General features: G+C 44.2%; 2 protein-coding genes across 9 annotated transcripts in view; one reads left to right on the top strand and one right to left on the bottom strand.

The window, feature by feature from the left end:
* The window catches only part of ZNF484 (zinc finger protein 484), a 132,787-nt gene that overhangs the window by 74,926 nt on the left and 34,346 nt on the right, over positions 1–23,515 (top strand). The gene's annotated exons all lie outside the window — the stretch shown is intronic.
* LOC123569076 (spermatogenesis-associated protein 31A1) lies at positions 10,819–16,974 on the bottom strand. 2 transcript variants are annotated; one of them, XM_045372917.2, is made up of 4 exons: positions 16,757–16,974; positions 15,576–15,669; positions 14,947–15,007; positions 10,819–14,692 (listed from the first exon to the last, which is right to left on the bottom strand). In XM_045372917.2, exons 1-4 carry the CDS (start codon positions 16,943–16,945, stop codon positions 10,972–10,974), a joined length of 4,065 nt encoding a protein of 1,354 aa, XP_045228852.2. In that variant the 5' UTR covers positions 16,946–16,974; the 3' UTR covers positions 10,819–10,971. The 2 variants fall into 2 exon arrangements, with proteins under 2 accessions (XP_045228852.2, XP_045228851.2); XM_045372916.2 differs by having other exon boundaries at positions 15,576–15,633.

Genomic DNA, 23,515 nt, shown 5'->3' with positions numbered 1-23,515 from the left:
AGCTATCTTTCACGAACTCTAGTTTCAGAGTGGGCAGGTATCTGGAAGAACATTTTTTCCCCAGCATCCCTTTATTTATTGATACATCAGTGAGAATATTACCACAGCCCAATGACATTTATCATTTCTGTTGGCAGTGTCTCTGAGAGCAAGTTGCAAGATTTCCAAGCCTTCAATGAGTCTTCCACTGACATTTAGCTTAATTTTGACAAGTATATCTGACTACTGCAATGTGTTAATGATCAAGGAGTATGTCAAATTATGACATGTCTACTGCAGGAAATTATGGAGTAATACAGTATGCACTGGATCAACCATTGTCTATGCCTGGTATTATGACAAAAAGTGATTGATTTTGGCATCAAAATTAAAGTGTTCATCTGGCTCAACTGTTCTTTGTACACCGTCCTTCATTATGACAAGTACGTATAGCAAAGATACTGCCTTCAGTGTGAACTGTTGATTATTGATTAAGCAGATCACATTTGGATAGGCTGCAGTTTCTGCGTGTTTAATGGATGGGATCCTTCTGAGAATGCTAGAGTAGGAAATCATGACACTGAGCCACTTCAGTCATAAACCTTATTCTTGCACTTTTTTTTCTTGCTGGTAATTTTGTGTAGCAGGTTGGGAAAGCTACTCGATGCTAGTATAGACGATACACCCATAATTTTGATAATGAGTTCTAGTATGTATTTTTCTTCTTGTATCTTTCCTTCCTACCATGATACTAGTAATTTGTAAGGGATCTGTGTAGTTTGAATGTATTTTAATAACTTTAGCTCTACAGTTTGATTTGACCCAAAGAAGCCAAGAGGACATAAGTATTCCCATTTAGAAGCCCAAAGTCAGTGAGATGAAACCCAACATCAAGAAACTGAAGCAAAGTTACTTGTGGATAAAGAAAGCATTAGGTAGCTTGGCTAGAGCATAATTAGATTTTCTGGCTTTCAAAAATTTGGATTACAATAAGAGGAAATTTTATGCTATTTTTACAATTTTCAGTACAAAGGGGTGTGTATCTACAAACAATAAAGTTGACATATTTGAGTACCTTTTAAAAAAACATTAACCATAACCTATTTATTATTTATTAAAAGGACCAGGTGCTAAACCTTGGAAGAATATTAAGGCAAGAGTATTAAGGCATTAATACAGATGTAATATAATACAGATGTAATATAATGCATAAAAGTGTTCATTATTCACCAGTGCTTAAGATGGCCCACAGAGGTTGTTCTACCAGGCGTACAGAAATCTTTCTCAATATGCCTGTTTGTGAGCAGGATCAATAGTTTTGCACTGCAGGCACATATTTCATTTCGTCAAATATTTTTGCAACCTCCCTTCTACTAAATAGTTTAATCACTACATCTACACAAACTACTTGGTCAGTGAGGGCCCATTTCACTTGTGTCTTCCAGAAATATTTTGCATTACCCCAAACAAATAACATCTTCCAGCAAATCTTCCTCAGATGTAAAAATAAAGTTTCCAAAACACTGGCAAATAAAATTACTACCTTCAGAACTTTTCTATAGTTAAAAATAACAATAAAAAACTATGAATTTACATAGAATTCAAACCACTGTGTTTATAGCCACAGTCCTCCACACAATTTTCATGACACTAGTGGTAAAATCATGTATAAGCAACATTCCTTTATTCCTAGAAAGTGTTTATATTTCAAAAGCACTTTATTTTTCCTCAGATATTCCCCTGAAGAAATTTGGAAAGAAACTGAAATTGCCTGCAGTTGTAGCCCATTCACCTGTAAAGAATATAAAATTCTCCCCATGAACTGGTCATTCCAGTATCACACTTAGAAGTCTGAGAAAAGTGCAAGAGGTTAATAGGCTTCCTTTTTCCATTTTCTCTTTAATTAGAAGAATTGGTAAGAACTAGTAGAATTGGTATCATGTTTTTCTTAAATGTTTGGTAGAATTCTCCACTGAAGCCATTTAGACCTAGCGTTGGAGTCCTTGGGGAAAGGTTTTAAATTACAGCTTCCATTTATTTAATAGATACAGGGCTATTCTGGCTCTTTCTTTTTGAGTGAGACTAGCTAATTGTGTCTTCAGAGGATTTTGTCCACTTCATCTAAGTTGTCAAATCTGTTGGCACAATGTTGTTCATAACTACCATTTATTATCTCTTTAGCATCTGTTGAATCTGTTGCTATGTTACTTCTTATTCCTGATAGGTTATTTTTGTTTTCTCTCTTTTTTTTTCCTGATAAGCCTGAATAGAGGTTTATCAATATTATGAACCTTCTCAAAGAGACAGAGTTTGGTTTCATTTATTTCCTGTAAATGATTTTAGCCTATTTGTATTGTGTTGATTTGTTGATTTCTACACTGATGCTTTTTACTTCCTTTCTTCTGCTTACTGTTGTTTCTTTTTTTCTTTTCTAGTTTTTTTTTTTTTTTTTTTTTTTTTTTTTTTTTGACAGAGTTTTGCTCTTGTTGCCCAGGCTGGTGTGCAATGGCACAATCTTGGCTCACTGCAACCTCCACCTCCTGGGTTCAAGCAATTCTCCTGCCTCAGCCTCCTGAGTAGCTGGGATCATAGGCATGCACCACCATGCCCAGCTAATTTTGTATTTTTGGTAGAGATGGGGTTTCTCCATGTTGGTCAGGCTGGTCTCGAACTCCCAACCTGAGGTGATCTGCCTGCCTCCATCTCCCAAAGTGCTGGGATTACAGGCATAAGCCACTGTGCCTGGCCTTTTCCAGTTTCTTAAAGTGGAAGCTGAGGTCATTGATTGAAGAACTTTCTAATTTTCTTATATAATTTTCTCTAAATGTCATATGAGGGCGATTCCACTAATTTTGAAGTGTTGTGTTTTATTTTACACTCAGCTCAAAATAATTTATAATTTGTTAGTTCTATTTTGACTCACAAGAAATGTAAAATTGTTTTATGTGGTTTCCAAATACGTAAGGAGATTCCAGATGTCTTTCTGTTATTGACTTCTTTTTAATTCCATTGTCGGTAGAGCACAGTAAGAATTGAATCATTTTAAGTTTATTGAGACTTGTTTTATGGACTAGAATGGTTAATGTTCCATGTGTGTTGCAAAGAATGTGTATTCTGCCATTTTTGGTATATTCTATAAATGTCAATTAGATCAAGTAAATCATGTCTTTTATGTTTGCATTCTAACTACACATTTCATCTTATTGAGAAATAAGTGTTAAAATCTCAGACTATAACTGTGGATTTATCTGTTTATCCTTGCCATTATATCAATTGAATCTTGAGATATTTTGAAGCTCTGTTATTAGGTGCATAAACATTTAGTTGTGTGCATCTGCTGGAGGAACTAGTCCTTCTGTCATTATGATTGACCCTCATTACCCCTTGCAACATTCTTTGTCTAAACTACTTTGTCTGATATTAATATAGCCACTCAGTTTTCTCTGGATTCATGTTAGCATAATATTTTTAAAATTCCTTTTATTTTAACTTAATTGTGTCTTTGCATTTAATGTGGGGTTTTGGTGGATGGACTATAGTAGTCTTCCTTTTTAATTCAATCTGACAATCAGTTTTTAATTGGAGTGTTTGGAACATTTACAGATACGATTATTGATATAGTGGGATTTATTCTATCATTTTACTATTTCTTTTTATTATTTCATTTTCTTTTTCTGCTTTCTGTTAAATAAATTAAATTTTTTTAAAATGATTCAATTTGGCCAGGCATGGTGGCTCACACCTGTAATCCTAGCACTGTGGGAGGCCTATGCGGGCGGATCACGAGGTCAGGAAATCAAGACCATCCTGGCTAACATGATGAAACCGTGTCTCTACTAAAAATACAAAAAATTAGCTGGGGTTGGTGGTGGGTGCCTGTAGTCCCAGCTACTTGGGAGGCTGAGGCAGGAGAATGGCATGAACCTGGGAGACAGAGCTTGCAGTGAGCCAAGATCGCACCACTGCACTCCAGCCTGGACAACAGAGTGAGATTCCATCTCAAACAAACAAACAAACAAAAAGATTCCATTTAATCTCCTTTGCTGATTTATTGGCTGTAACTCTCTTTAGTGGTTGTTTATAGGATTCATATTGTGCATCTTTAACTTATCTTAGTTTACCTTCAAGGGACATTCTACCACTTAACATATACACCCATACTTCATTTTTTTTTTCCTTTTTGAGATGGAGTGTCACTGTGTCACCCAGACTGGAGTACAGTTGTGCACAGTGAGTGATGTCACTCACTGTGAACACTGGATTCAGCTTCTCCCCGTGCTGTTTGACTCATTCTGCAGAAGGTGAGAATTTATCTGAAGGAATTTACATATTTTTATGTGGCAATGTATTCCTGAGAAGATACCAAATTCTTTCTTCTACATGAAAAATACAGCATGAAACTGATACGAGAGCATATACATGATGATTTTCTTTTAAGTTTCCAGGAACATCACATGTATTATATTACTGAGGAGAAAAACATCATTTTATGCCATGAAAAACTTTGGATATCCTTGAATAATGTTGATAAAAACACTGCATTTATTTAGTATTCATCATGGCTATATTTAGAGTGTATATTTTTAGTATTTGTCATCTTGCTTAACAAACTTCTCAATCTCACTTAAAAAGTATTTTCCAAAGTTTTTGAAATTTCTCCACAAAAGAAGAAAAAAAAAAAAAAAAGCAAGTATTGAAAGTCAAAGAGGTTTGAGAAATATTATGACACACGTCCTTCTTGCACATCATAAAGCCTCTAACGTTTTTCATAGTAAACCAATAAATGAAGCTCAGACTTCTTGCTTTGCTTAATCAAAAAATTAAAGTTTTCCAAATTTCTTTGACTACAGAATCTTTTCTTTTGACAATAAGTATTTGTCATTGCACACTTTGAGAGATATTGCTCTACAAAAGTCACTGCATGGCACCACTAAAATATGGTGACAGATAAAATGGACAAAGGTCATACAGTGAAAGCTTCAAAGCAAAGAGAATGAATACATAAAAAATATATATATATATATATATATAAGGATGTTTACTTTTTAGATTACAGTTTTCAGATTGTTTGTCTTAAATAAGCCAGTCTGCTTTCACAATAATTCTACTTTTAATCCATTTTCTGATGAGCCATTTGTCATCATGAGAACAATATAGTAAAAGTTTGTTACACTGGGGATTAAGATATTAGAGTTTCTATTCAAGATTCCCTCATACTGGAAGAGGCTTGCTTAAATTCCATGATTCTATGAGATGAGTCAAATCTGAGGTGCAGGCTCTGCACCCTCCCAGGCCTGCAGGGGCTTTGCACCTTCTTGTGGAACAGTCGCCAGCTGTCATTGCTTCCTTCATTCTTAGGTCACTGCCTTCAGTCGAGTCTTTTTTTTTCTTCTTCTTCTTTTAGATGGGGAGTTTTGCTCTTGTTGTCCACTGCTTGAGTGCAGTGGCACAGTCTTGGCTCACTGCAACCTTTGCCTCCCGGGTTCAAGCAATTCTCCCGTCTCAGCCACCTGAGTAGCTGGGATTACAGGCACCTGCCACCACACCCAGCTAATTCTTTTTGTATTTTTAGTAAATACAAATAAATTCAAAATAAAATTTTTGTATTTTTAGTAGAGATGGGGTTTCATTACATTGGCCAGGCTAGTCTTGAACTCCTGACCTTGGGTTATCCACCTGCCTTGGCCTCCTAAAGTGTTGGGATAACAGGAGTGAGCCACCACTCCTGGCCCCAAGTCAAGTCTTTTTCACAGATTCTGTTCACGATAAAACTAAGGTGGACAACTGTCATGGACAGAATTGTGTTGCCTCAAATGTATGTTGAAGTGCTCACCTCTACTATCTCAGAATGGGGCTGTATTTGGAGATAGGACCTATAAAGAGGTAACTGAGGTAACATTAGGTTATATGGGTGGGCCCTAATCAGTAGGACTCCCAAGGTCTGGGATCCCACAGCACATTTGCGAAGGGAAAGTCTTACTCACTGGGCCCCGATGCATAATTTCCTCCCATCACTGTTTTTTTGTGAAAAATTCTGAATACATAATTTTGCCCCTAAATAAATATGGTGTTGGACATTTTTCTGACTAGGAAGTTAGTAGGATATTCTCTTTTCTAGCATCTTTTCTTGGATGACTTTTTATGGTTACAAAGTCACTCAGAAGAGTTCATCCTCCCAAAACCTCCCTGGACCACTGTCCCCACAAATGACATTGAACTCACAACACCAAGGAACTCACCACTAGGTAAATAGGTGCTTGACTGTGATTTAACACCTGAATCACTAAAATTGATTGCAATAATTATCCAAAGAAAAACAGCCAAGTGCAGCAGTAACGACAACCTCTGAACTCTCTCCACGTCTCCGGGACAGCCTCTGAGCTCTCTCCACGTCTCCTCCGGGACAGCCCCTGAGCTCTCTCCACGTCTCCTCTGGGACAGCCCCTGAGCTCTCTCCAGGTCTCCTCCGGGACAGCCTCTGAACTCTCTCCACGTCTTCTCGGGGTCTCCCGTGGGATCTGATCACCTTTCAGTTCAGGCATCTCCTGTGAGCAGCCCAGTTGGCTACTCTGAGTTCTGGTGGTAGCTGTCCTTGGTTTCTCTGAAGTGCCTGGAAACCATCCTTTCTGTTACCCATTGTAGTGCCTACGTGGCTTAGCTGGAGCCCTACCCTGCTTTTGTTGCCCAACCAATGCCTATGCGATAGAGCTAAATTCCCATTCAGCTTTAACTCTGCTTAGTTTTAGAAAACAGGATGTCTGGGGTCAGAAGTTCCTTCTTAGGACTAAACTGGCTGAAGATGGCAAAATCTGCAGTGGCAGCTTGGCTTCTGAAAAACCTCTAGCTTCATTATAATCCAACTTCCATGTTAAACGACGCTCCTACTGGCACCTTTACAATTGACAATCACCATGACAATGGCCAGAAGAGACCAAAAACAGACAGAAAAGAGGTGGCTCTTTGATTCCAAAAAAACTTACCTCCCTTCCCAAGAAAAACTATGAATATTCTTCCCTTTCCTCTTAATACCCAGCCCCTTCATTAAGAATCCTCAGTTCTCAGGCTCTGAGAAGTTGATTTGCAGGCTATGCTCCCACTTCTCCAATTCCATGGCCATTGAAAATTGCCCATACTGTTTGATACTCACTCTCGGTTTCATATTTTGGCTTCACACCAAACAAGAAAGAGCCTTTTTGGGGTAATCGGGACCCTGATTCTGTTCCCACATAGAAACTGTTCCCACTCACTACTGGCTTAGCAGAACACACAAACTGTCAGCTGGCTCCATTACAATGACTTGACTTTTAATTCTCAATTGTTTCTGTTCCTAAGATTTTAGGACTTTTTACCAACTCATAAAAAAAAAAGTCTTTAAAAAGGTAAGGCAACCTTCAAATCTAAGATGCTCAGCTTTAAACTAGTAAGTTCTTAAGGATGTTTTTTTCTCCAAGGAAACAATTCTCCTCTTTGCTGAGCAATAATAGAGGTTTTAATATTAAATAAGTATACAAAGTAAAGGAAACAGACAAAAATGTCTTCACAGCAAGGCTGTTAACAGATTTCTTTCTTTCTTTCTCTTTCTTTTCTTTTTTTTTTAGATGGGGTCGCACTCTGTTGCCCAGGCTGGAGTGCAGTGGCACAATCTCAGCTCACTGCAACCTCTGCCTCCTGGGTGCAAGTGATTCTCCTGTCTCAGCCTCCCAAGTTGCTGGGATCACAGGCGCCTGCCATCACGCCCAGCTAATTTTTTTGTATTTGTAGTAGAGACAGGTTTTTAACATATTGGCCAGGCTGGTCTCAAACTCCTGACCTCAGGTGATCCACCCACCTTGGCCTCCCAAAGTGCTGGCATTACGGGCGTGAGCCACCGTGCCTGGCCAGATTTCAAATATATGTACAGAAAAAAGAAAAATTTTCAAATACTTGTTTAGATAAGTACTCATATTTAAAAAAAAAAACCAAGCCTAAATCCCTAGATTTACAATTTTTAAAGAACAAGAAAAGCAATGTAATTCACAGAATAAAATCTTTTGGAGTAAAGTAATGTAATTCTAACAAACTGGTAAATCTAGGCAAGAAATAAATGGCTTGCCCAAGTAACAGACCTAGTAGGTGGAGAGTTTATCTGACTCCAGAAACCACACTCTACAAAATAAGCTTATTGACGTGAAGTATGTATATAATCTGCAACTGGTGTGAAACTGGCAGAAATTCAAAGAGCAGTGGTCTTGCTCATGATGTTCAAAGGCAATATTTCAACTGAGGGATGGCTGTGTGAATTGAAGTGGTCACTGGAGAAACATGGTTGAGATTGTGAACCATAGGGAACGGGGTGGTAATTCTGGATTTTCGGCATAGAAAAGAAAGAACTGCAAACATCATTACAGCGAAAGAGGGTGAGGCCCTCCTAAAACGGACTGCGTTTCACCAGAAGCACTGATCCAGGGGGGCAGCTGAAGCACAAAAATGATTAGAACCGGAGTGATGCCACCCATCACTTTTTTTTTTTTCTCGCTCTGTCACCCAGGCTGGAGTGCGGTGGCGCAATCTCAGCTCACTGCAAACTCCACCTCCCAGGTTCACGCCATTCTCCTGCCTCAGCCTCCGGAGTAGCTGGGACTACAGGCGCCCGCCACCACGCCCGGCTAATATTTTTGTATTTTTAGTAGAGATAGGGTTTCATCATGTTAGCCGGGATGGTCTGGATCTCCTGACCTCCTGATCCGCTCGCCTCGGCCTCCCAAAGTGCTGGGATTACAGGCGTGAGCAGCCACCGCGCCCGGCCGATGTCACCCACGTTTCTTAGGAAAGACGTCAGCAGTCTCTAAATCCTCACCGACTGTGCCTGGCACAGCATTATTTTACCGCTTTCTGGGATTTATTTTACCGCTTTCTGGGATTTATAGTTGGCATCATTTGCACAGTGGCAGCGTGACGTGACTGTGGAGAGCACAGAAGGCGTGTCCCCGGGGAAGCGGGCTCTTCTGGTTACAACATGGTGCAGGCCAGCCCGCTGCAAAGAGGGAAGGTGCCGCAGCAAACCTCTGAGCAACCAAGAAGAAGAGCACCTGCTTGGAAAAAGTGACAAGCCACGAGGCCATGGGCCCAGTTACAAGGATTGTGTTACATGAATGGTTATAAACCTGACCAACCTCAGAAAGTATATGGAGGAGGCAATTATCAAGCCCCTTGATGGTCTGTGGTTGGATGCCGCATGCTTTGATAACAGTGCGAGCATGGCAGAAAATGTAGCTGTGTATGTAGGGGAAACCTCCAGAAAGTTTTTTCTGTAGGAGTTCTTTGTAAAATAATAATGCAACTGGCAATTAAAGTTCCCCGGACTCCAAGTTATGCCTGCAGTTCTCTAGTCTTTGCTTTTTCACCTATTGTCAACACATCCTTGACACAATTCAATAGGTGAGTCAGGCGCAGTGGCTCACATCTGTAATCCTAGCACTCTGGGAGGCCGAGGCTGTTAGATCACCTGAGGTCAGGAGTTCGAGACCGTCCTGGCCAACATGGCGAAACTCCGTCTCTACTAAAAACACAAAAATTAGTCGGGTGTGGTGGTGGGTGCCTATCATCTCAGCTACTTGGGAGGCTGAGGCAGAAGAATCACTTGAACCCAGGGTCCGGAGGTTGCAGTGAGCCAAGATCACGCTACTTCACTCCAGCCTGAGCAAAAGAATGAAACTCCGTCTCAAAAAAAAAAAAAGTTCAGTAGGTTATTTGTGCAAGCTTATCAAAGATGTTAAGAAATTCGTCTTCCTTATTCACTTTGCCACCTTGCCTTCTCGCTAATATGGCCCTCTGTGTTGGGGGTAAATGTGGTTTTTCTAGGTCTGTGATCTCGGAGCTGGAGCAGGGACGGACCCTGGGGTGGGGCCAGGATAAGCCAGTAGGCCCCTTTAGGCCTCTCGAAGGGGTTGGAATGTCAGAGTCTCCTGGGTCACGGCACCACTTATGGCCCCCTCACACACACTTCACCCCCTTTTCAGTTCTCTGTCTGCATCCCCTGTAGCTCTACAGAGTCCCACCATCAGAAGCCTCTGCACACACACGCATACCCTGTTCCATTCATCCAGAACTACTTCTTTGAAGCTGAGAGACACGTAGGTGAGACAGACAAAGGCAGGCGACCCAGGAGCAGGGTCTTTCACTCATTTGGGCCAGGGAAGTTCACGGACCTCAGCAGCCTCCATGAAGGCTGCCCCCCCGGCTCCCCACCCCCCACCTATACATGCACAGAGCTGGAAGGTCTGTCCCCACCGCCACTCCAGAGTGCGAGAAAGGGAGAGGCAGTGGGATGGGGACTCTGTGCTTTGCATGTTGGCTGAGCTAAGAAGGCCCATCTCCATCCCAGCCTTTGTAAGGGAGAGAAGGGGCTTCCCAGGGGCAGGCATTATCTATTCTCCACCAGGATACCCAGGGTCAAGACTTCTCCCACTTCTGAACTCAGGGCCCAGCACTCTCCCACCCAAACTTCCACTATTTTGTGACACATGAAGCTACTGGGCTGTGGCACTTCCTGGAGCCTGCATGGCGATGTTCAGCCCTGTGACATCTCTGCAAACCTAGAGCTGCATAAACTTTGAGGTAGAGAGTAAGTAGTGGAAAGACGGGTTGAATCGTATTTCAGAGTGGGCTCTTCATAGGTTTTTCTCATCTTGATTTTAGAATTTTTTGTTGTTTGTGTAAAGACAGTGTTACGGAAACGTAAGGTTCAGTGAAGGAACTCAGGATGAAGGTGGGCTTACAGCACCACTGTCAGCACCTTTCCTGTTGCTTCTAGAAACCAAGCCCACACCAAGCACATCACAAATAAAAGCTATCACCCTCTTATGAATAAAAAACCATATATATTGTGGAATATTAAATGTTCTGCGTGTACTAACATGAGAGAAAATATTTTTTCTCTACATAGAGTGAATTTTTTCTTGGGGATTTGTTTTTCTCTAAGGAAGGCTAAAAATGAATTTGTGACTGACCAAATTAGATACCTCCCCGAAGAAGACAGTGCCTGGGACAGTGGTGATGGTGACTGGAGGCACCAGGTGTCTTCGGCCAGTGCTGAGGGGGACTGACTGGGGATACAGCTTTCTTGGGGAGCAAGAGTTGGGGATGTCGCAGGCCCCATTGCTCATTGTTGCACCGGACACTTTTCAAGGGCTGTTGATCTCTGATTTGCCTCTCTCTGTTGGGACAACTCTGGCTCTTGAGAGTGGCTTGTTGACTGCTGGCGGCATAGCTCAGCATTCTGCTGTGTTCTGAGTAGAAGGGGTGCCTGTGGTTGCAGGGAAACCCACAGACTGGGGCTTGAAACTCCTGTTTGTGCTGATTTACCTTCGAGGCATGGCGTGCGTGGCAAAGTGACATCTTCTCCTCCAGCATCTGTCCAACTGCTGTCATGAGCCCCTGAGCTTCAGCACTGCTGCTGTACACACAGGATCTGTTTTTTCCTGTTTTTTGGCTCTCAGCAGTGACTGGTGCTGGCTTGCTTTTTTTCTTTGAGAAAACCCGCTGAAAAAATTGCTTGATGTTTTCTCCAAAGTGGCTTATTGAAGGAGGCTGTTTCTTTGATGGCAATGGCTGGACGCCTTCATCCTGACGGGTGTCCTCTGTTTTCCTGACCGGGCTAGGTTGAGGAGTCCTCAATCCTTCAAGCCTTTCTTCATGTTTTTCTAAGTTGGGCTTCCTAGAGTTCTCACTCTTGTGAAGAGGGGGAAACATCGGGCTTTGTCTCTTGCATGAGACTTGACAGTTTGGGTTCTTGGGCTCCCTGTGCCCCAGGTTGCTCCTTCTGGCTGCCATGAGGTCACGTAGCTCCTGGGAAGCCCGCATGTTCCCAGCAGGCATGCTCTGGAGATGGCCCTGGGGCACTTGAGGAGCCAAATTCTCTGTAACAAGGGGCAGAACAGACGCTTGCCCATCTGGAAGGAGCACAACAGCGGCACAAACTTGAGGCTGGGTCTCTGACTTTGTGGCCATTCCAGGCTCAAATTCACTAATAACCTCCTCCATAAGACACAGCTGTCTTGGATCTTGGGAGACAGACATTTTAGGGAGTAAAGAACTTTTTCTGGTCCCTGGAGCCTCAAAACCATGCACATCATCACCTGTGGCTTGGAGGTTTGCCAGCATACGGGTTCCCAAGGGGACTCTGGGTTGTGGTTCTGCCTCCCTGGTCTCCCCAGCCCTTGAAGACTGGGCTCCTAAGCTCCTGCTCTGCTGGGTGCTACCTGTGAGGCTGTATGTGAGGGGCTTAGATGGCCACCTGCCCTCCTGTGCAGCTGGAGGAGCCTTCAAGGGCCCATGATCATTCCAAGATGGGATCCCCAGCGGGGCCCTCTGGAACTGCTTACATGCAGCGGAAGAGGCCAGAAGACTGTCTGGCATGTCAGATGCTTTGGTCAGCACCTGCTGTCTCAGACTTGCCATCGGTGGCTCTCTAAGGAACGTGGCCACCTCAACTTTTGAGCCAGCCCCAGGTTCACAGGTGGCTGAGGAGGGACCGGCAAGCTGTGTAAGAGACAAGGACGAAACCTTTTCCAGTTTAAAGCACTGAATGGGTTTGAGGACCCTGAGGGGTAGACCCCACCTGTGTTTGGCCCATAACCTCCCAATATGGGCTCCCAGCACCTGCTGCGTACACGGCTCGAGGAAGGGAAGCACCTGGGCTGTGTTCACACAGGCTTTCCCACTTTTCGGGGGTGCTAGATTGCTGGTCTTCACGTGGGTGTTAGACACGGGAAAAGCCTGGTTGACAGCAAGCCAGGATCGACGCACACTCACGGGGATCAAGCCCTCATTGATCTGGCCCAACTTCCTGCCGACGTGGGCTTTCAGGACATTTTCTATACGATTCCTCTCTGTGCGTCTTAATAAATCACTTCCCGAGTCACTCCTCAAGGGCTTCCTCAAGTCCCTTTCTGACTCCTCAGAGGTCGCCCCCAGAACCTTCCCTGGGAAGCTTTCCATGCCCCTGGATAGATTTTGCGGGGTCTGCCCCAGAATTTGCCCCAGACGTGGGCACGGGTCCCTCTCCAGCTGGAACTTCACCTTCTGTGCCTCCTTGCTGCTTTCGCCTGTGGACGTGGAGGACTGCCAGGGCCTGGGTTTGCCCTTGGCCTGACTTGTCCCTGACGATTCGTCCCGAAGCTGCATCAGATCCAGAGACTCTTGGATCCTTCCCAGGTTGCCCTGGTGTTGAATGAACCACTTTTGAATGTGTTGCTCCAGTTGTCTCCGGAGTTCAGGACTGATCGGAAAGTTCTCAGGCAGAATGGATGTCAAGCTTTCCTGGGGAGGGTTAGGAGTGGAGACACTAAACACATCCTGAGATTTTTGGACCCTAGAGGGTAAAGCCAACCCACCTTCTAGTTGTTTCCTCAACAAAGGCCATTCAGGGTGCTGAGTTTCAGGTAGGCAAAGAGCTTGCACTTTAATCTGCGACGCAGGGCAAGCTACTCCAGAGTTATCAATCGGGGATGGAAAAGCAGGAGATAGGACTGGAAAAGAGGATTGAAGATGGGCCTGAGCCTCGGCCTGAGCCATAGGTATGGGCCGGAATTGGGGTGTGGATGAAATAAAGGGTTGGGACTCAGGCCCCAGATGGGACAGGGGCTGGGCCTGGAAAAGCAGTGGGGACATTGTAGTCTCCCTTTGAATTGGGCAGACATTGGAAATTCCATTGAACAAGAAAGGAGGAGACTGTAAAGTGTAAGACCTTTCAGTGACCCAGGCATTAGCCACCAGGGATTCGCTGTGCAGAGAGGGGAGGCCCCAGAAAAGCTGGCTATAATTCTTCTGAAAACTTTCCTGCAAGATCCTAGGATCTGAGAGCTTCTGAGGACTGGGCAGCTGTTTCGAGTTCTTGCCCATGTTCCAGAAGGGTTTTGGGGTTGTGGGGTCCTGCTCAGCATCCAATGATTTAACCAAATTCCCCAAAGAATTCAAGTGCTTTTCTGGGCTCATTTGTTTTGGAAATGATCCATCGTTTTCTTTTTCCTCCGAAATGTTGACTTTGGCTCTTTCTATGACTTGTATACCCATGACATTCTGGCCATCAGAGTTGAGTAAAAACGGGCTACCAGCTTCCATCTGACAGGTCTCTGGTGGGTGGCGGGAAAGATGATCTTGCTGGACTGACGAGTTGAAGACGCACCAGGTTCTGGTAGTCTCCTGCCACCAGGAGAAGGCAGAAACTTGACTGTTTGAGCCGCCAAGGCCTGAGATGGCTGGGACAGAAGCCGCCAAATCCTTACGCAGAGACAAGCTTTGAGGGACGGTGCCCAGTGGAAGTGCCACTGAGTCACAGTGAGATGGAATTATCAGAGTGGAGTCCCGCAGGGGAGGAGCAGGGAAAGCTTTCGGAGGAGACGGACGATCAGAGGTGTGTGGTGGGTGAGGGAAAAGTGCAGGTGGCTCGGGTGAGGGGCTTTCTGGGGGAAGGGAAGGTTCTGGTGCCTGGGAGGCACTTAGGGAGGAGACTGAAGTGGTCATTGGGCCTGGTGATGGGGTGGAGGCCAGATCCTGAGGATGCTTGGTTCGAGGATCCGGGGAAGCTAACGGGGAAAGCATGGGAGCAGCATCTTCCATAGTCTCATGAGAGGACCGGGAGTCTCCATCAGGTGCTCTTTTGCCCACCTCACCTGGGGGGTCTGGACCGGAGAGCTGACCAAAGTCACCTTTGTCAGGGTGTGGCCCCAGGAGGCTGCAGGAGACAGGAGGCACAAGCTGCAGCCAGGAGCAGGTGGGGCGGGGGCCAGAGTGGGAGCTCGGGTCACAGCCCCTCCACCACCCCACATCCTGACTGCCCAATTCTCCTGCTACCCCTCGCCCCAGGGTTTTACTCCCATCCTCTGTCCCTCTGGTCTCCCCATCCCAGGTCAGCTCCAGGCTGCCTACGGCCCTGGGGTCACATCCCAGCCCTGGCAGGAAGGATGAAGGGAACGGGAAGTGCCTCACCTCTGCAGTTGTGAAAACAGGTCCCAAGTCTCCTCCAGGCCTCTCGGGCATGCTCTACAAGCTGGAAATCAGGAGACTGGGTGAGGGCAGTGCAGGAGGGGCCTGGGATCTCACAGGAGGATGAGTGCATGTTTCTTTAGGGAAGACCATGGGGAATTAGACCCTGGAACTCGCACATATGTGTCCAGAGCCACACGGCCCGGAGGGTAATAGCAAGGCATGGCAGGCAGGGCTTTGTCATTCACAAAGGGCTTCCACACACGGACCCCCCCACCCCCACAGTCCTCACAACTGCCCTGTGGGGACAAAGGACTGGGGTGGTCTCAAAGAGGAATCAGCCTTAGCAGAGTTGAACAGCTGTTCCCAGGGGCCAGGAGGCCCCCTCACCCCCCTCCCATCCAGGCAGGCGTTGTTCTCCCCACTACACACACACTGCCCCCTGCTGGGTAAGGCCCAGTCCCTGGCCCACCAAGGCTTCATTCCGGCTCGGAATCTGAGAAGGACCCGGGGTTCTGATTTCCTTCCTATGAGCCCCCGCCTCGGGCTTCTTCAACTGACTTCTTCAGAGTCAGTTCCCTCCGGGGCAGACGAGATCAAATTAACTCTAGTGTGCCCTGGCAGAGCCTTACCTCTCAGACTGTGGTTTTTCATCCTGCCTCTGGGCCTCCCTCTCCGCCCTACTGGACACTGGGAGACAAGATGACGCGGGGAGACAAGATGACACTGGGAGACAAGAAAGGGGGAGGAGCTAGGACCGGCTCTCAATCTCCGCCCCCAGCCCGGCCGCGGCACGCTGCACTCATGAACCGCGTGGCTCTCTGGCTCAGGGAGCTCTGTGTGCTTCCTCCCACTCATGTTTAAATGGATGACAAACTGCTTTTTTCTGGCAGAGGGGGCCGGGCGCGGTGGCTCAAGCCTGTAATCCGAGCACTTTGGGAGGCCAGGGCAGGTGGATCACCTGAGGTCAGGAGTTTGAGACCAGCCTGGCCATGGTGAAACCCCGTCTCTACTAAAAATACAAAAATTAGCCGGGCGTGGTGGCGGGTGCCTGTAATCCCAGCTACTCAGGAGGCTAAGACAGGAGAATAGCTTGAACTCGGGAAGCAGAGGTTGCAGTGAGCCGGTATCCCTCCATTTCACTGCAGCCTGCGCGACAGAGCGAGACTCCGTCTCAAAAATAAAATAACATAAAAATCATACACACACACACACACACACACACACACACACACATACACACACACACACACGGATTTTCAATATGAGGTCCACCACGGGCGCTGTCAGTCCCGGTTCCTCTGCTCCAGGAACTCACAGGCTCAGGCCCGCAGGCACCGCTGAGCTGTCAGATAGGATTCTGCTTCCCAGGAGACCAAAGGAGACGCCAGGCCCCGATGGGAGGCCCTCGGGGGCTCAGCACAGCCCCCAGATGACCCCATACGGAGGAGAGTGGGCCCCGAGCCATCTGCCCCAGGAAGGGGCTGATGAGCCAGGGCTCAGGGTCTGGCCTCGAACAGAGACCTCCCCCGTCTCATGACCGTTCCTGGCGCTGAGTCCACGGGTTTGATTTTTGTCTTGACGCCTCCTGCGCTCCCCCACAGGCGGACTGAGAGCTTGGGATGGAAATCCCAGTACACGATCCACCCCTACCAACCCTGGCTGCCCTGCCTCTCCCTGGAAGGATGATGTTCTGGTATCTCCTGAGACTTCCCATCGCAGAAGTCTCTCCACTGGATTTGGAAAAGTAGAACTAATAAGAAAAAGAAAGGAAAGAATCAAGCTCTGTGGGTCCGGACTGAGGGCTCCTTACCTTTCTCTTCCCAGGCGATGGTGAGGGTGGGTCGTCATAACGGAGGTAAGAGAAGTAGGGGAATAATAGGAAGAAGAACCCCAGGGCAAACACCAAGGTGAGGAAGATATCCAACACCCATGGTGTGGAGCTGGGGGCGTTTAGCGACGAGGCACTAAGTAATTTTAGAGGAAAGGGGAGATTCTCCATGTGAATAGGCGCGTTGCTTTCAAGCAACTGAGCTCTGGGCATCCCCGTGGAGACTAGGGACTGGGGCCCAGGCCTGCGTCACAGAGCTGGGGCCTTCACATCACAAAGGCTCCTTTCTTGGGGAGGGGCAGCGGGAGGGGGAGGGGCAGTGGGACGGGGAGGCTGAAGCACAGCCCTTCCCCACCCTCCAAGCCGGGGATCCCTCCACCCTCCCACCTTCCAGATCCCTCTTTCCCACTAAGTTTTGTCAGTGATAGAACTCGGCCAATTTTCTATGCTTTCTCCCTGGAACACAGATATTATCTGGTTCCTTTTATCTGTTGGAGACGGTGGCTTCAGGTTACCTATTTTATGGCCCTTGAAAATCTGAAGTTGACTCTGAAATTTTAGCTATGTACCACGGATTTTTATTCTCAGAATCTCGTTCGTCCTCAACCCCAGCTTTCCCACACAATGTTTTTGTCTTATATCAATCCAGGGACAAAATGTAAATTTCTTTTACACTTATGTAGTTTTGCAAATTTTGAAAAGTAAGTTTTAAAAAATTATTTCTATCTCACTTTTTTTTTTTTTTTTTTTTTGAGACGGAGTCTCGCTCTATCACCCAGGCTGGATTGCAGTGGCATCATCTCGGCTCACTGCAAGCTCCACCTCCTGGGTTCAAGCCATTCTCCTGCCTCAGTCTCCCGAGTAGCTGGGACTACAGGTGCCCGCCACCACGTCTGGCTAATTTCTTTTTGTATTTTTAGTAGAGACGGAGTTTCACCGTGTTAACCCAGATGGTCTCGATCTCCTGACCTCGTGATCCGCCTGCCTCAGCCTCCCAAAATGCTGGGATTACAGGCGTGAGCCACTGCACCTGGCCTTCTATCTCACTTTAAATCAAAGGGACCTACCCACATACAATTAAGATTTTTAAAAAATTTTTTTAATTTTATTTATGTACTTATTTATTTTAAGTTTTGGGGTACATGTGCAGGACATGCAGTTTTCCCTTTTTTTTTTTTTTTTTTTTTTTTGAAATGGAGTCTTGCTCTGTCGCCCAGGCTGGATTGCAGTGCCATGATCTCGGCTCACTGCAACCTCTGCCTCCGGGGTTCAAGCGATTCTCTTCCCTCAGCCTCCTGAGTAGCTGGGACTACAGGTGCGTGCCACCATGCCCAGCTGATTTTTGTATTTTTAGTAGAGACAGGGTTTTACCATGTAGCCAGGATGGTCTCGATCTCTTGATCTCATGATCTACCCGCCTTGGCCTCCCAAAGTGCTGGGATTACAGGCGTGAGCCACTGCGGCCCGCCGGATTACAACATTTAATATTGTTAAGTGGCAATACTTTCCAAAGCAATTGGCAGGTTCAATGCAATCCCTATTTAAATTCTAATGATGTTTTTTGCAGAAATCGAAAAATGTATCCTAACATTTATAAGGAGTCTTAAAGAAGTCCAAGTAGCCTGAACAATCTGGAATAAGAAGAATAAAGTTGGACTCATGCTTCCAGATTTCAAAACTTACTTTAAGGTTATAGCAATCAAAACAGCATGGTACTCAGTGTGGCATAAAGACAGATATATATATGTAATCTCAGCACTTTGGGAGGCCAAGGCAGGCAGATCACTTGAGGTCGGGAGTTTGAGACCAGCCTGGTCAGCATGGTGAAACCCCGTCTCTACTAAAAATATAAAAATTAGCTGGGCATGGTGACACGTGCCTCTAGTCTCAGCTACTTGGGAGGCTGAGGCAGAAGAATCACTTGAACCCAGGAAGTGGAGGTTGCAGTGAGCCAAGATCGTGCCACTGCATTCCAGCTTGGGTGACAGAGTGAGACTCTGTCTCAAAAAAAAAAAAAGGAAGACAGATATCAGACATATAAATCAAAAGAACAGAACAAAGAGCCCACAAATAAACCCTTGTACATACGTTCAAATGATTTTCAACCAGGGTGCCAAGACCATGTGAAAGGTCAATCTTTTCAACAAATGGTGTTGGGAAAGGTGGGTACGGCGTGTCCACATGTAAAGAGTGATATTGGGCCCTTATTTATACTATATACATAAACTAACTCAAACTGAATCAAAGGCCTAAATATAAGACTTAAAACTATAAAGGTCTTAGAAGAAAGAATAAAGGAAAAGTTTTGTGATTTGGGTTTGGCAATGATTTCTTGGATCAAAGACACCAAAAGCACAGGCAATAAAAGAATAATAGATTTCATCAAAATAAAAACATTTTGTGCATCAAAGGACACTATCAATAGATTGAAAAGGCAACTCATGGATTGCAAGAAAATATTTGCAGATCATACATACTGATACAAGATTAATATCGAGATTATATAAAGAACTGCCAAAACTTGACAACAAAAGATACAAACAAGATGACTCAAAAATGGGCAACAGATTTGAATAGATATTTCTTCAAAGAACATACATAAATGCACAAGATGCTCCACATCACTAATCATTAGGGAAATTTAATTCAAAACCACAATAAGATACCATTTCACATCCATTATAATGTATATTATCAAAAAAAAGCAACAAGTGTTAATGAGGATGTGGAGAAATTGGAACACTTGTGCATTGCTGGTGGGAATGTAAAATAGTGAAACTAGTGTGAAAAACTATTTGGCAGTTCCTCAAAAATTTAAAAATCAAATTACCATATAATCCAGCAATTCTACTTCTAGATAGGTATATACTGCCAAAGAATTGAAAGCAGGGACTCAAACTATTACTAGCGCATCAATGTTTATAGCAGCATTTCACAATAACCAGAAGGTAGAAATAACCCAAATGTCCATCAACAGCGAATGGATTAACAAAAGGGGGTATATAAATACTAGGGAACATTACTCAGCCTTAGAGAGGAATAAAGTTCTGATACATGCTACAATATCAACGAATCTTGAAGAAGTTGTGCCGAATGAAATAAGCCAGATACAGAAAGAGAAATGCCATGTAATTCTACTTATATGAGGTACCTAGAGTAGTCAAATTGTAGAGACAAAGCATAATGTTGGTTGCCAGGTTTCGGCATACAAGGAATGGGGAATTATTGCTTAATAGATATAGATTCAGTTGGGAACATGAAAAAATTCCACTGGGAAGCTGAAGAAAAAAATGTATGGGACGCAGATTGTGGAGATGGTTTTATAACGATGTTAATGTATTAGACTTAACACCATTGAACTGTACACTTTAAAATGGCCAAAATAGTAAGTTTTGTTACTTATATTTTACTTCAGTAAGAAAGCCAGAATTATTAATGCCCCAAATAGGGAGATGAAGTGGAGGGTGCCTCGCATGTTAACCAAAATGATCTCTCTTTTAGACAAAGAGGATAAACATTTTCTTATGAGGGTTTTTTGTTTGTTTGTTTTTGTTATGTCGAGTCTCTTTAAAATGTTTGGCAAAATGTTGAAGTTCATACAATGGATAATGGGTCAATTTTTTGTTTACATACCATGTTAAAAACTTCTTGCTTTAGGCCGTCAAGAAAAATGTCCAAGGGTCACTAAAACTGTCAACACTGGGAGCTAATTCTGAATATCGTCTATAGATGTTGTTTAGGGAGATAGTTTCTCATATTTTACATTAGCCTTAGCTAAATAATATTTTAAGGATGTAATAGTTGAATCCAAATTGTGCTTGAGGTCTCCTCATACCCATTAAACAGACTACTGAATGGTAGGAATATTTTGATATTGTTGTTTTAAGGTGCCTCTTAAATGAACAATCGCTGCTCTCTCGGTTATAATTTACAGTTATTATACTGGAACCCTGCTGATGTGGTGGTAAGGCATTGTAGAGGGAAAGCAGTGTGTAATTTTATGATTACATATCCATTTTCTAGTGGGCCTGAGTCCCTGGGCTCTGACCTTCAGAAGAATTTCTTAGCCCTTTTTTTAATCCTTTATGTGAGACAGGAAGTCTAGTATGGGCTGAGTTGTGTAATTGCCCTTCCCCTAAGTCTGTTAAGGCTCTGGTAAAGTATTACCTTTTGAGGACAGGTCTTTCTTAAACAGAGCCCTGTGTTCTAGTTGTATTTCAAATAGTTACTTTCCCTCTCTCCCTGCCAGGTGCACGAAGGAATTTATTTTCTGTTCACAATGAGCACCTGGTGGGGCTCCTGGAGGTAAAACTCACGTAAGCGTGGGAGAATCCAGGCTCTTTACATATGGGAGTGGAACCAGATCTTTTAATGTGCTTATTTCTGTTGACTAAAAGTAAGAGGCTGGGCTGAGCACTGTGGCTCACACCTGTAATCCCAGCACTTTGGGAGGCCAAGGCAGGAGGATTGCTTGAGGCCAGGAATTCAAGACCAGCTTGGGCAACATAGAGAGACCTCCATCGCTACAAAAAAACAAAAATAATTAGCCAGGCATGGTAGTACATGCTGTAGTCCTAGCTAATTGGTAAACCGAGGTGAGAGGATCATTTGAGCTCAGGAGTTTAAGGTTACAGTGAGCTTTGATTGCACCACTGCACTCTAGTCTTCCAGCCTCAGCCACAGAGCAAGATCCTGTCTCTCCAAAAACAACGACAACAACAATAACAACAAAGGAAAGTGAGGACAGCTGCCCAAAAGACTCATCCAAGAAACCCTGAATATAAACTCTATATGGCCTTTACTAAAAGCAAAAAAGGGAGACAAGGAGTGGGCTGATACAAAGCGATTTGTCAAGAATTCTCACTGATTATAGAAATAACATTAATTAGTGATTGGCTATACATTGTTAAGCTCTAGGATGTGGGTTACCATATCCAGTATGGCCTTATTAGGTTAATTTATAGCTACTTGTGGCAATAGCAAGCAGTTTCGAGAGATGAATGCATAGCTCAAAATGACTGCTGTCTCATGTATTTATTTATTTATTTATTTATTTATTTATTTATTTATTTAGAGATGGAGTCTCCCTCTGAAGCCCAGGCTGGAGTGCAGTGGCGCGATCTCGGCTCACTACAAGCTCCGCCTCCAGGGTTCACGCCATTCTCCTGCCTCAGCCTCCGGAGTAGCTGGGACTACAGGCGCCTGCCACCGCGCCCGGTTAATTTTTTGTATTTTGGTAGAGACGGGGTTTCACCGTGGTTTCGATCTCCTGACCTCGTGATCCGCCTGCCTCTGCCTCCCAAAGTGCTGGGATTACAGGCGTGAGCCACCACGCCCGGCCTGCTGTCTCACTTTAATGTCTCTCTGGGCTTGATAATTTAAAAGGACTGGCATTCCTCTGATAAAAGTTATTTTATTTTCTCATTTTCCATCAATATATCCTGTTCAGTGAAATATCTGTTCATGCCTTTAGCCCATTTTCTAATTGGATTGTTTTTTCTTGTTGTTGTTGTTGTTGACTTTTGAAAACTTCAAGAATATTCTAGATATGAGCTCCTTGTCAGATATGGTTTATCAAGTGTGATTTGCAGTTTTCTCCTAGTTTTTACCTTGTCTTTTTATTAACAGGCTCTTATGCAGGCCAAAAGTTTTAAATTTTGATAACATCCAAATAATAAATTCTTTGTGTGTGTGTGGTTTTTTTTGGTGTCATGTCTAATAATTATTCATCAAGTCCTACATCCTGAAGAATTTCTCATTAAATTTCATATTTTTATATTGAGATCTATGATCTTTTTTTTTTTTTTTTTTTTTTTTTGAGACAGAGTCTCACTCTGTGGCCCTGGCTGGAGTGCAGTGGTGCCATCTCAGCTTACTGCAAGCTCCGCCTCCAGGGTTCACGCCATTCTCCCGAGTAGCTGGGAACACAGGCTCCTGCCACCACGCCCGGCTAATTTTTTTTTTGTTTTTAGTAGAAACAGGGTTTCACCGTGTTGGCCAGGATGGTCTCGATCTCCTGACCTCGTGATCCACCCTCCTCGGCCTCCCAAAGTGCTGGGATTACAGGCGTGAGCCACTGTGCCCGGCCGATCCTTTTTTTAAATAAAGACATGAGGTTAGATTGAGGTTCGTTGTTTTGTCTATGATATCTAACTGCTCCAGAACCACTCTACTACTGAATTGATATAGCACCTTTTTCAAAAGTCAGTTGGCTGTAGTTGTATGGATCTATTTCTGAGTTCTCAATTCTGTTTTATTGAACTGTCTATCCCCCTGCTAATACCACACTGTCTTGATTTCTGTAACTACGTAAAAAGTTAAAAAATTGGGTAGAATAATTCCTCCCATTTTATTCTTCTATTTTGGACTTGTTTTGTTGAGCTGTATTATAGAAAAAACTATTTGTGACACCTGTTAAAAAATAGTAAGACAGACTTTATTAAGAGGGATTATTGCAATAGATATAGAGATTACTGCAATAGGGTTTTGCAGTAATCTCCAATTTCCATATATTCAGGTTTCCCTCTGAATATAGGGGAAAGTAGAGATTTTACAGCCACAGAGTAGGGTGGAAGGTTGGTAGTGTATGGAAAATTACTAATAGGAGGGAATCTGGCTAAACTGACCTCACAGGATTCTTGCTGAAACCATGCCAGAGTGATCAGATATCACCTGGGGATGGTAGACAATAAGAAAACAAATTAGATATCAATGGTGATTATGATATCTAATTTGTTATTA

The sequence above is a fragment of the Macaca fascicularis genome, chromosome 15 (genome assembly GCF_037993035.2).
Source record: "Macaca fascicularis isolate 582-1 chromosome 15, T2T-MFA8v1.1".
NCBI classification, from domain to species: domain Eukaryota; kingdom Metazoa; phylum Chordata; class Mammalia; order Primates; family Cercopithecidae; genus Macaca; species Macaca fascicularis.
This window is presented reverse-complemented; position numbering and strand designations above follow the sequence as displayed.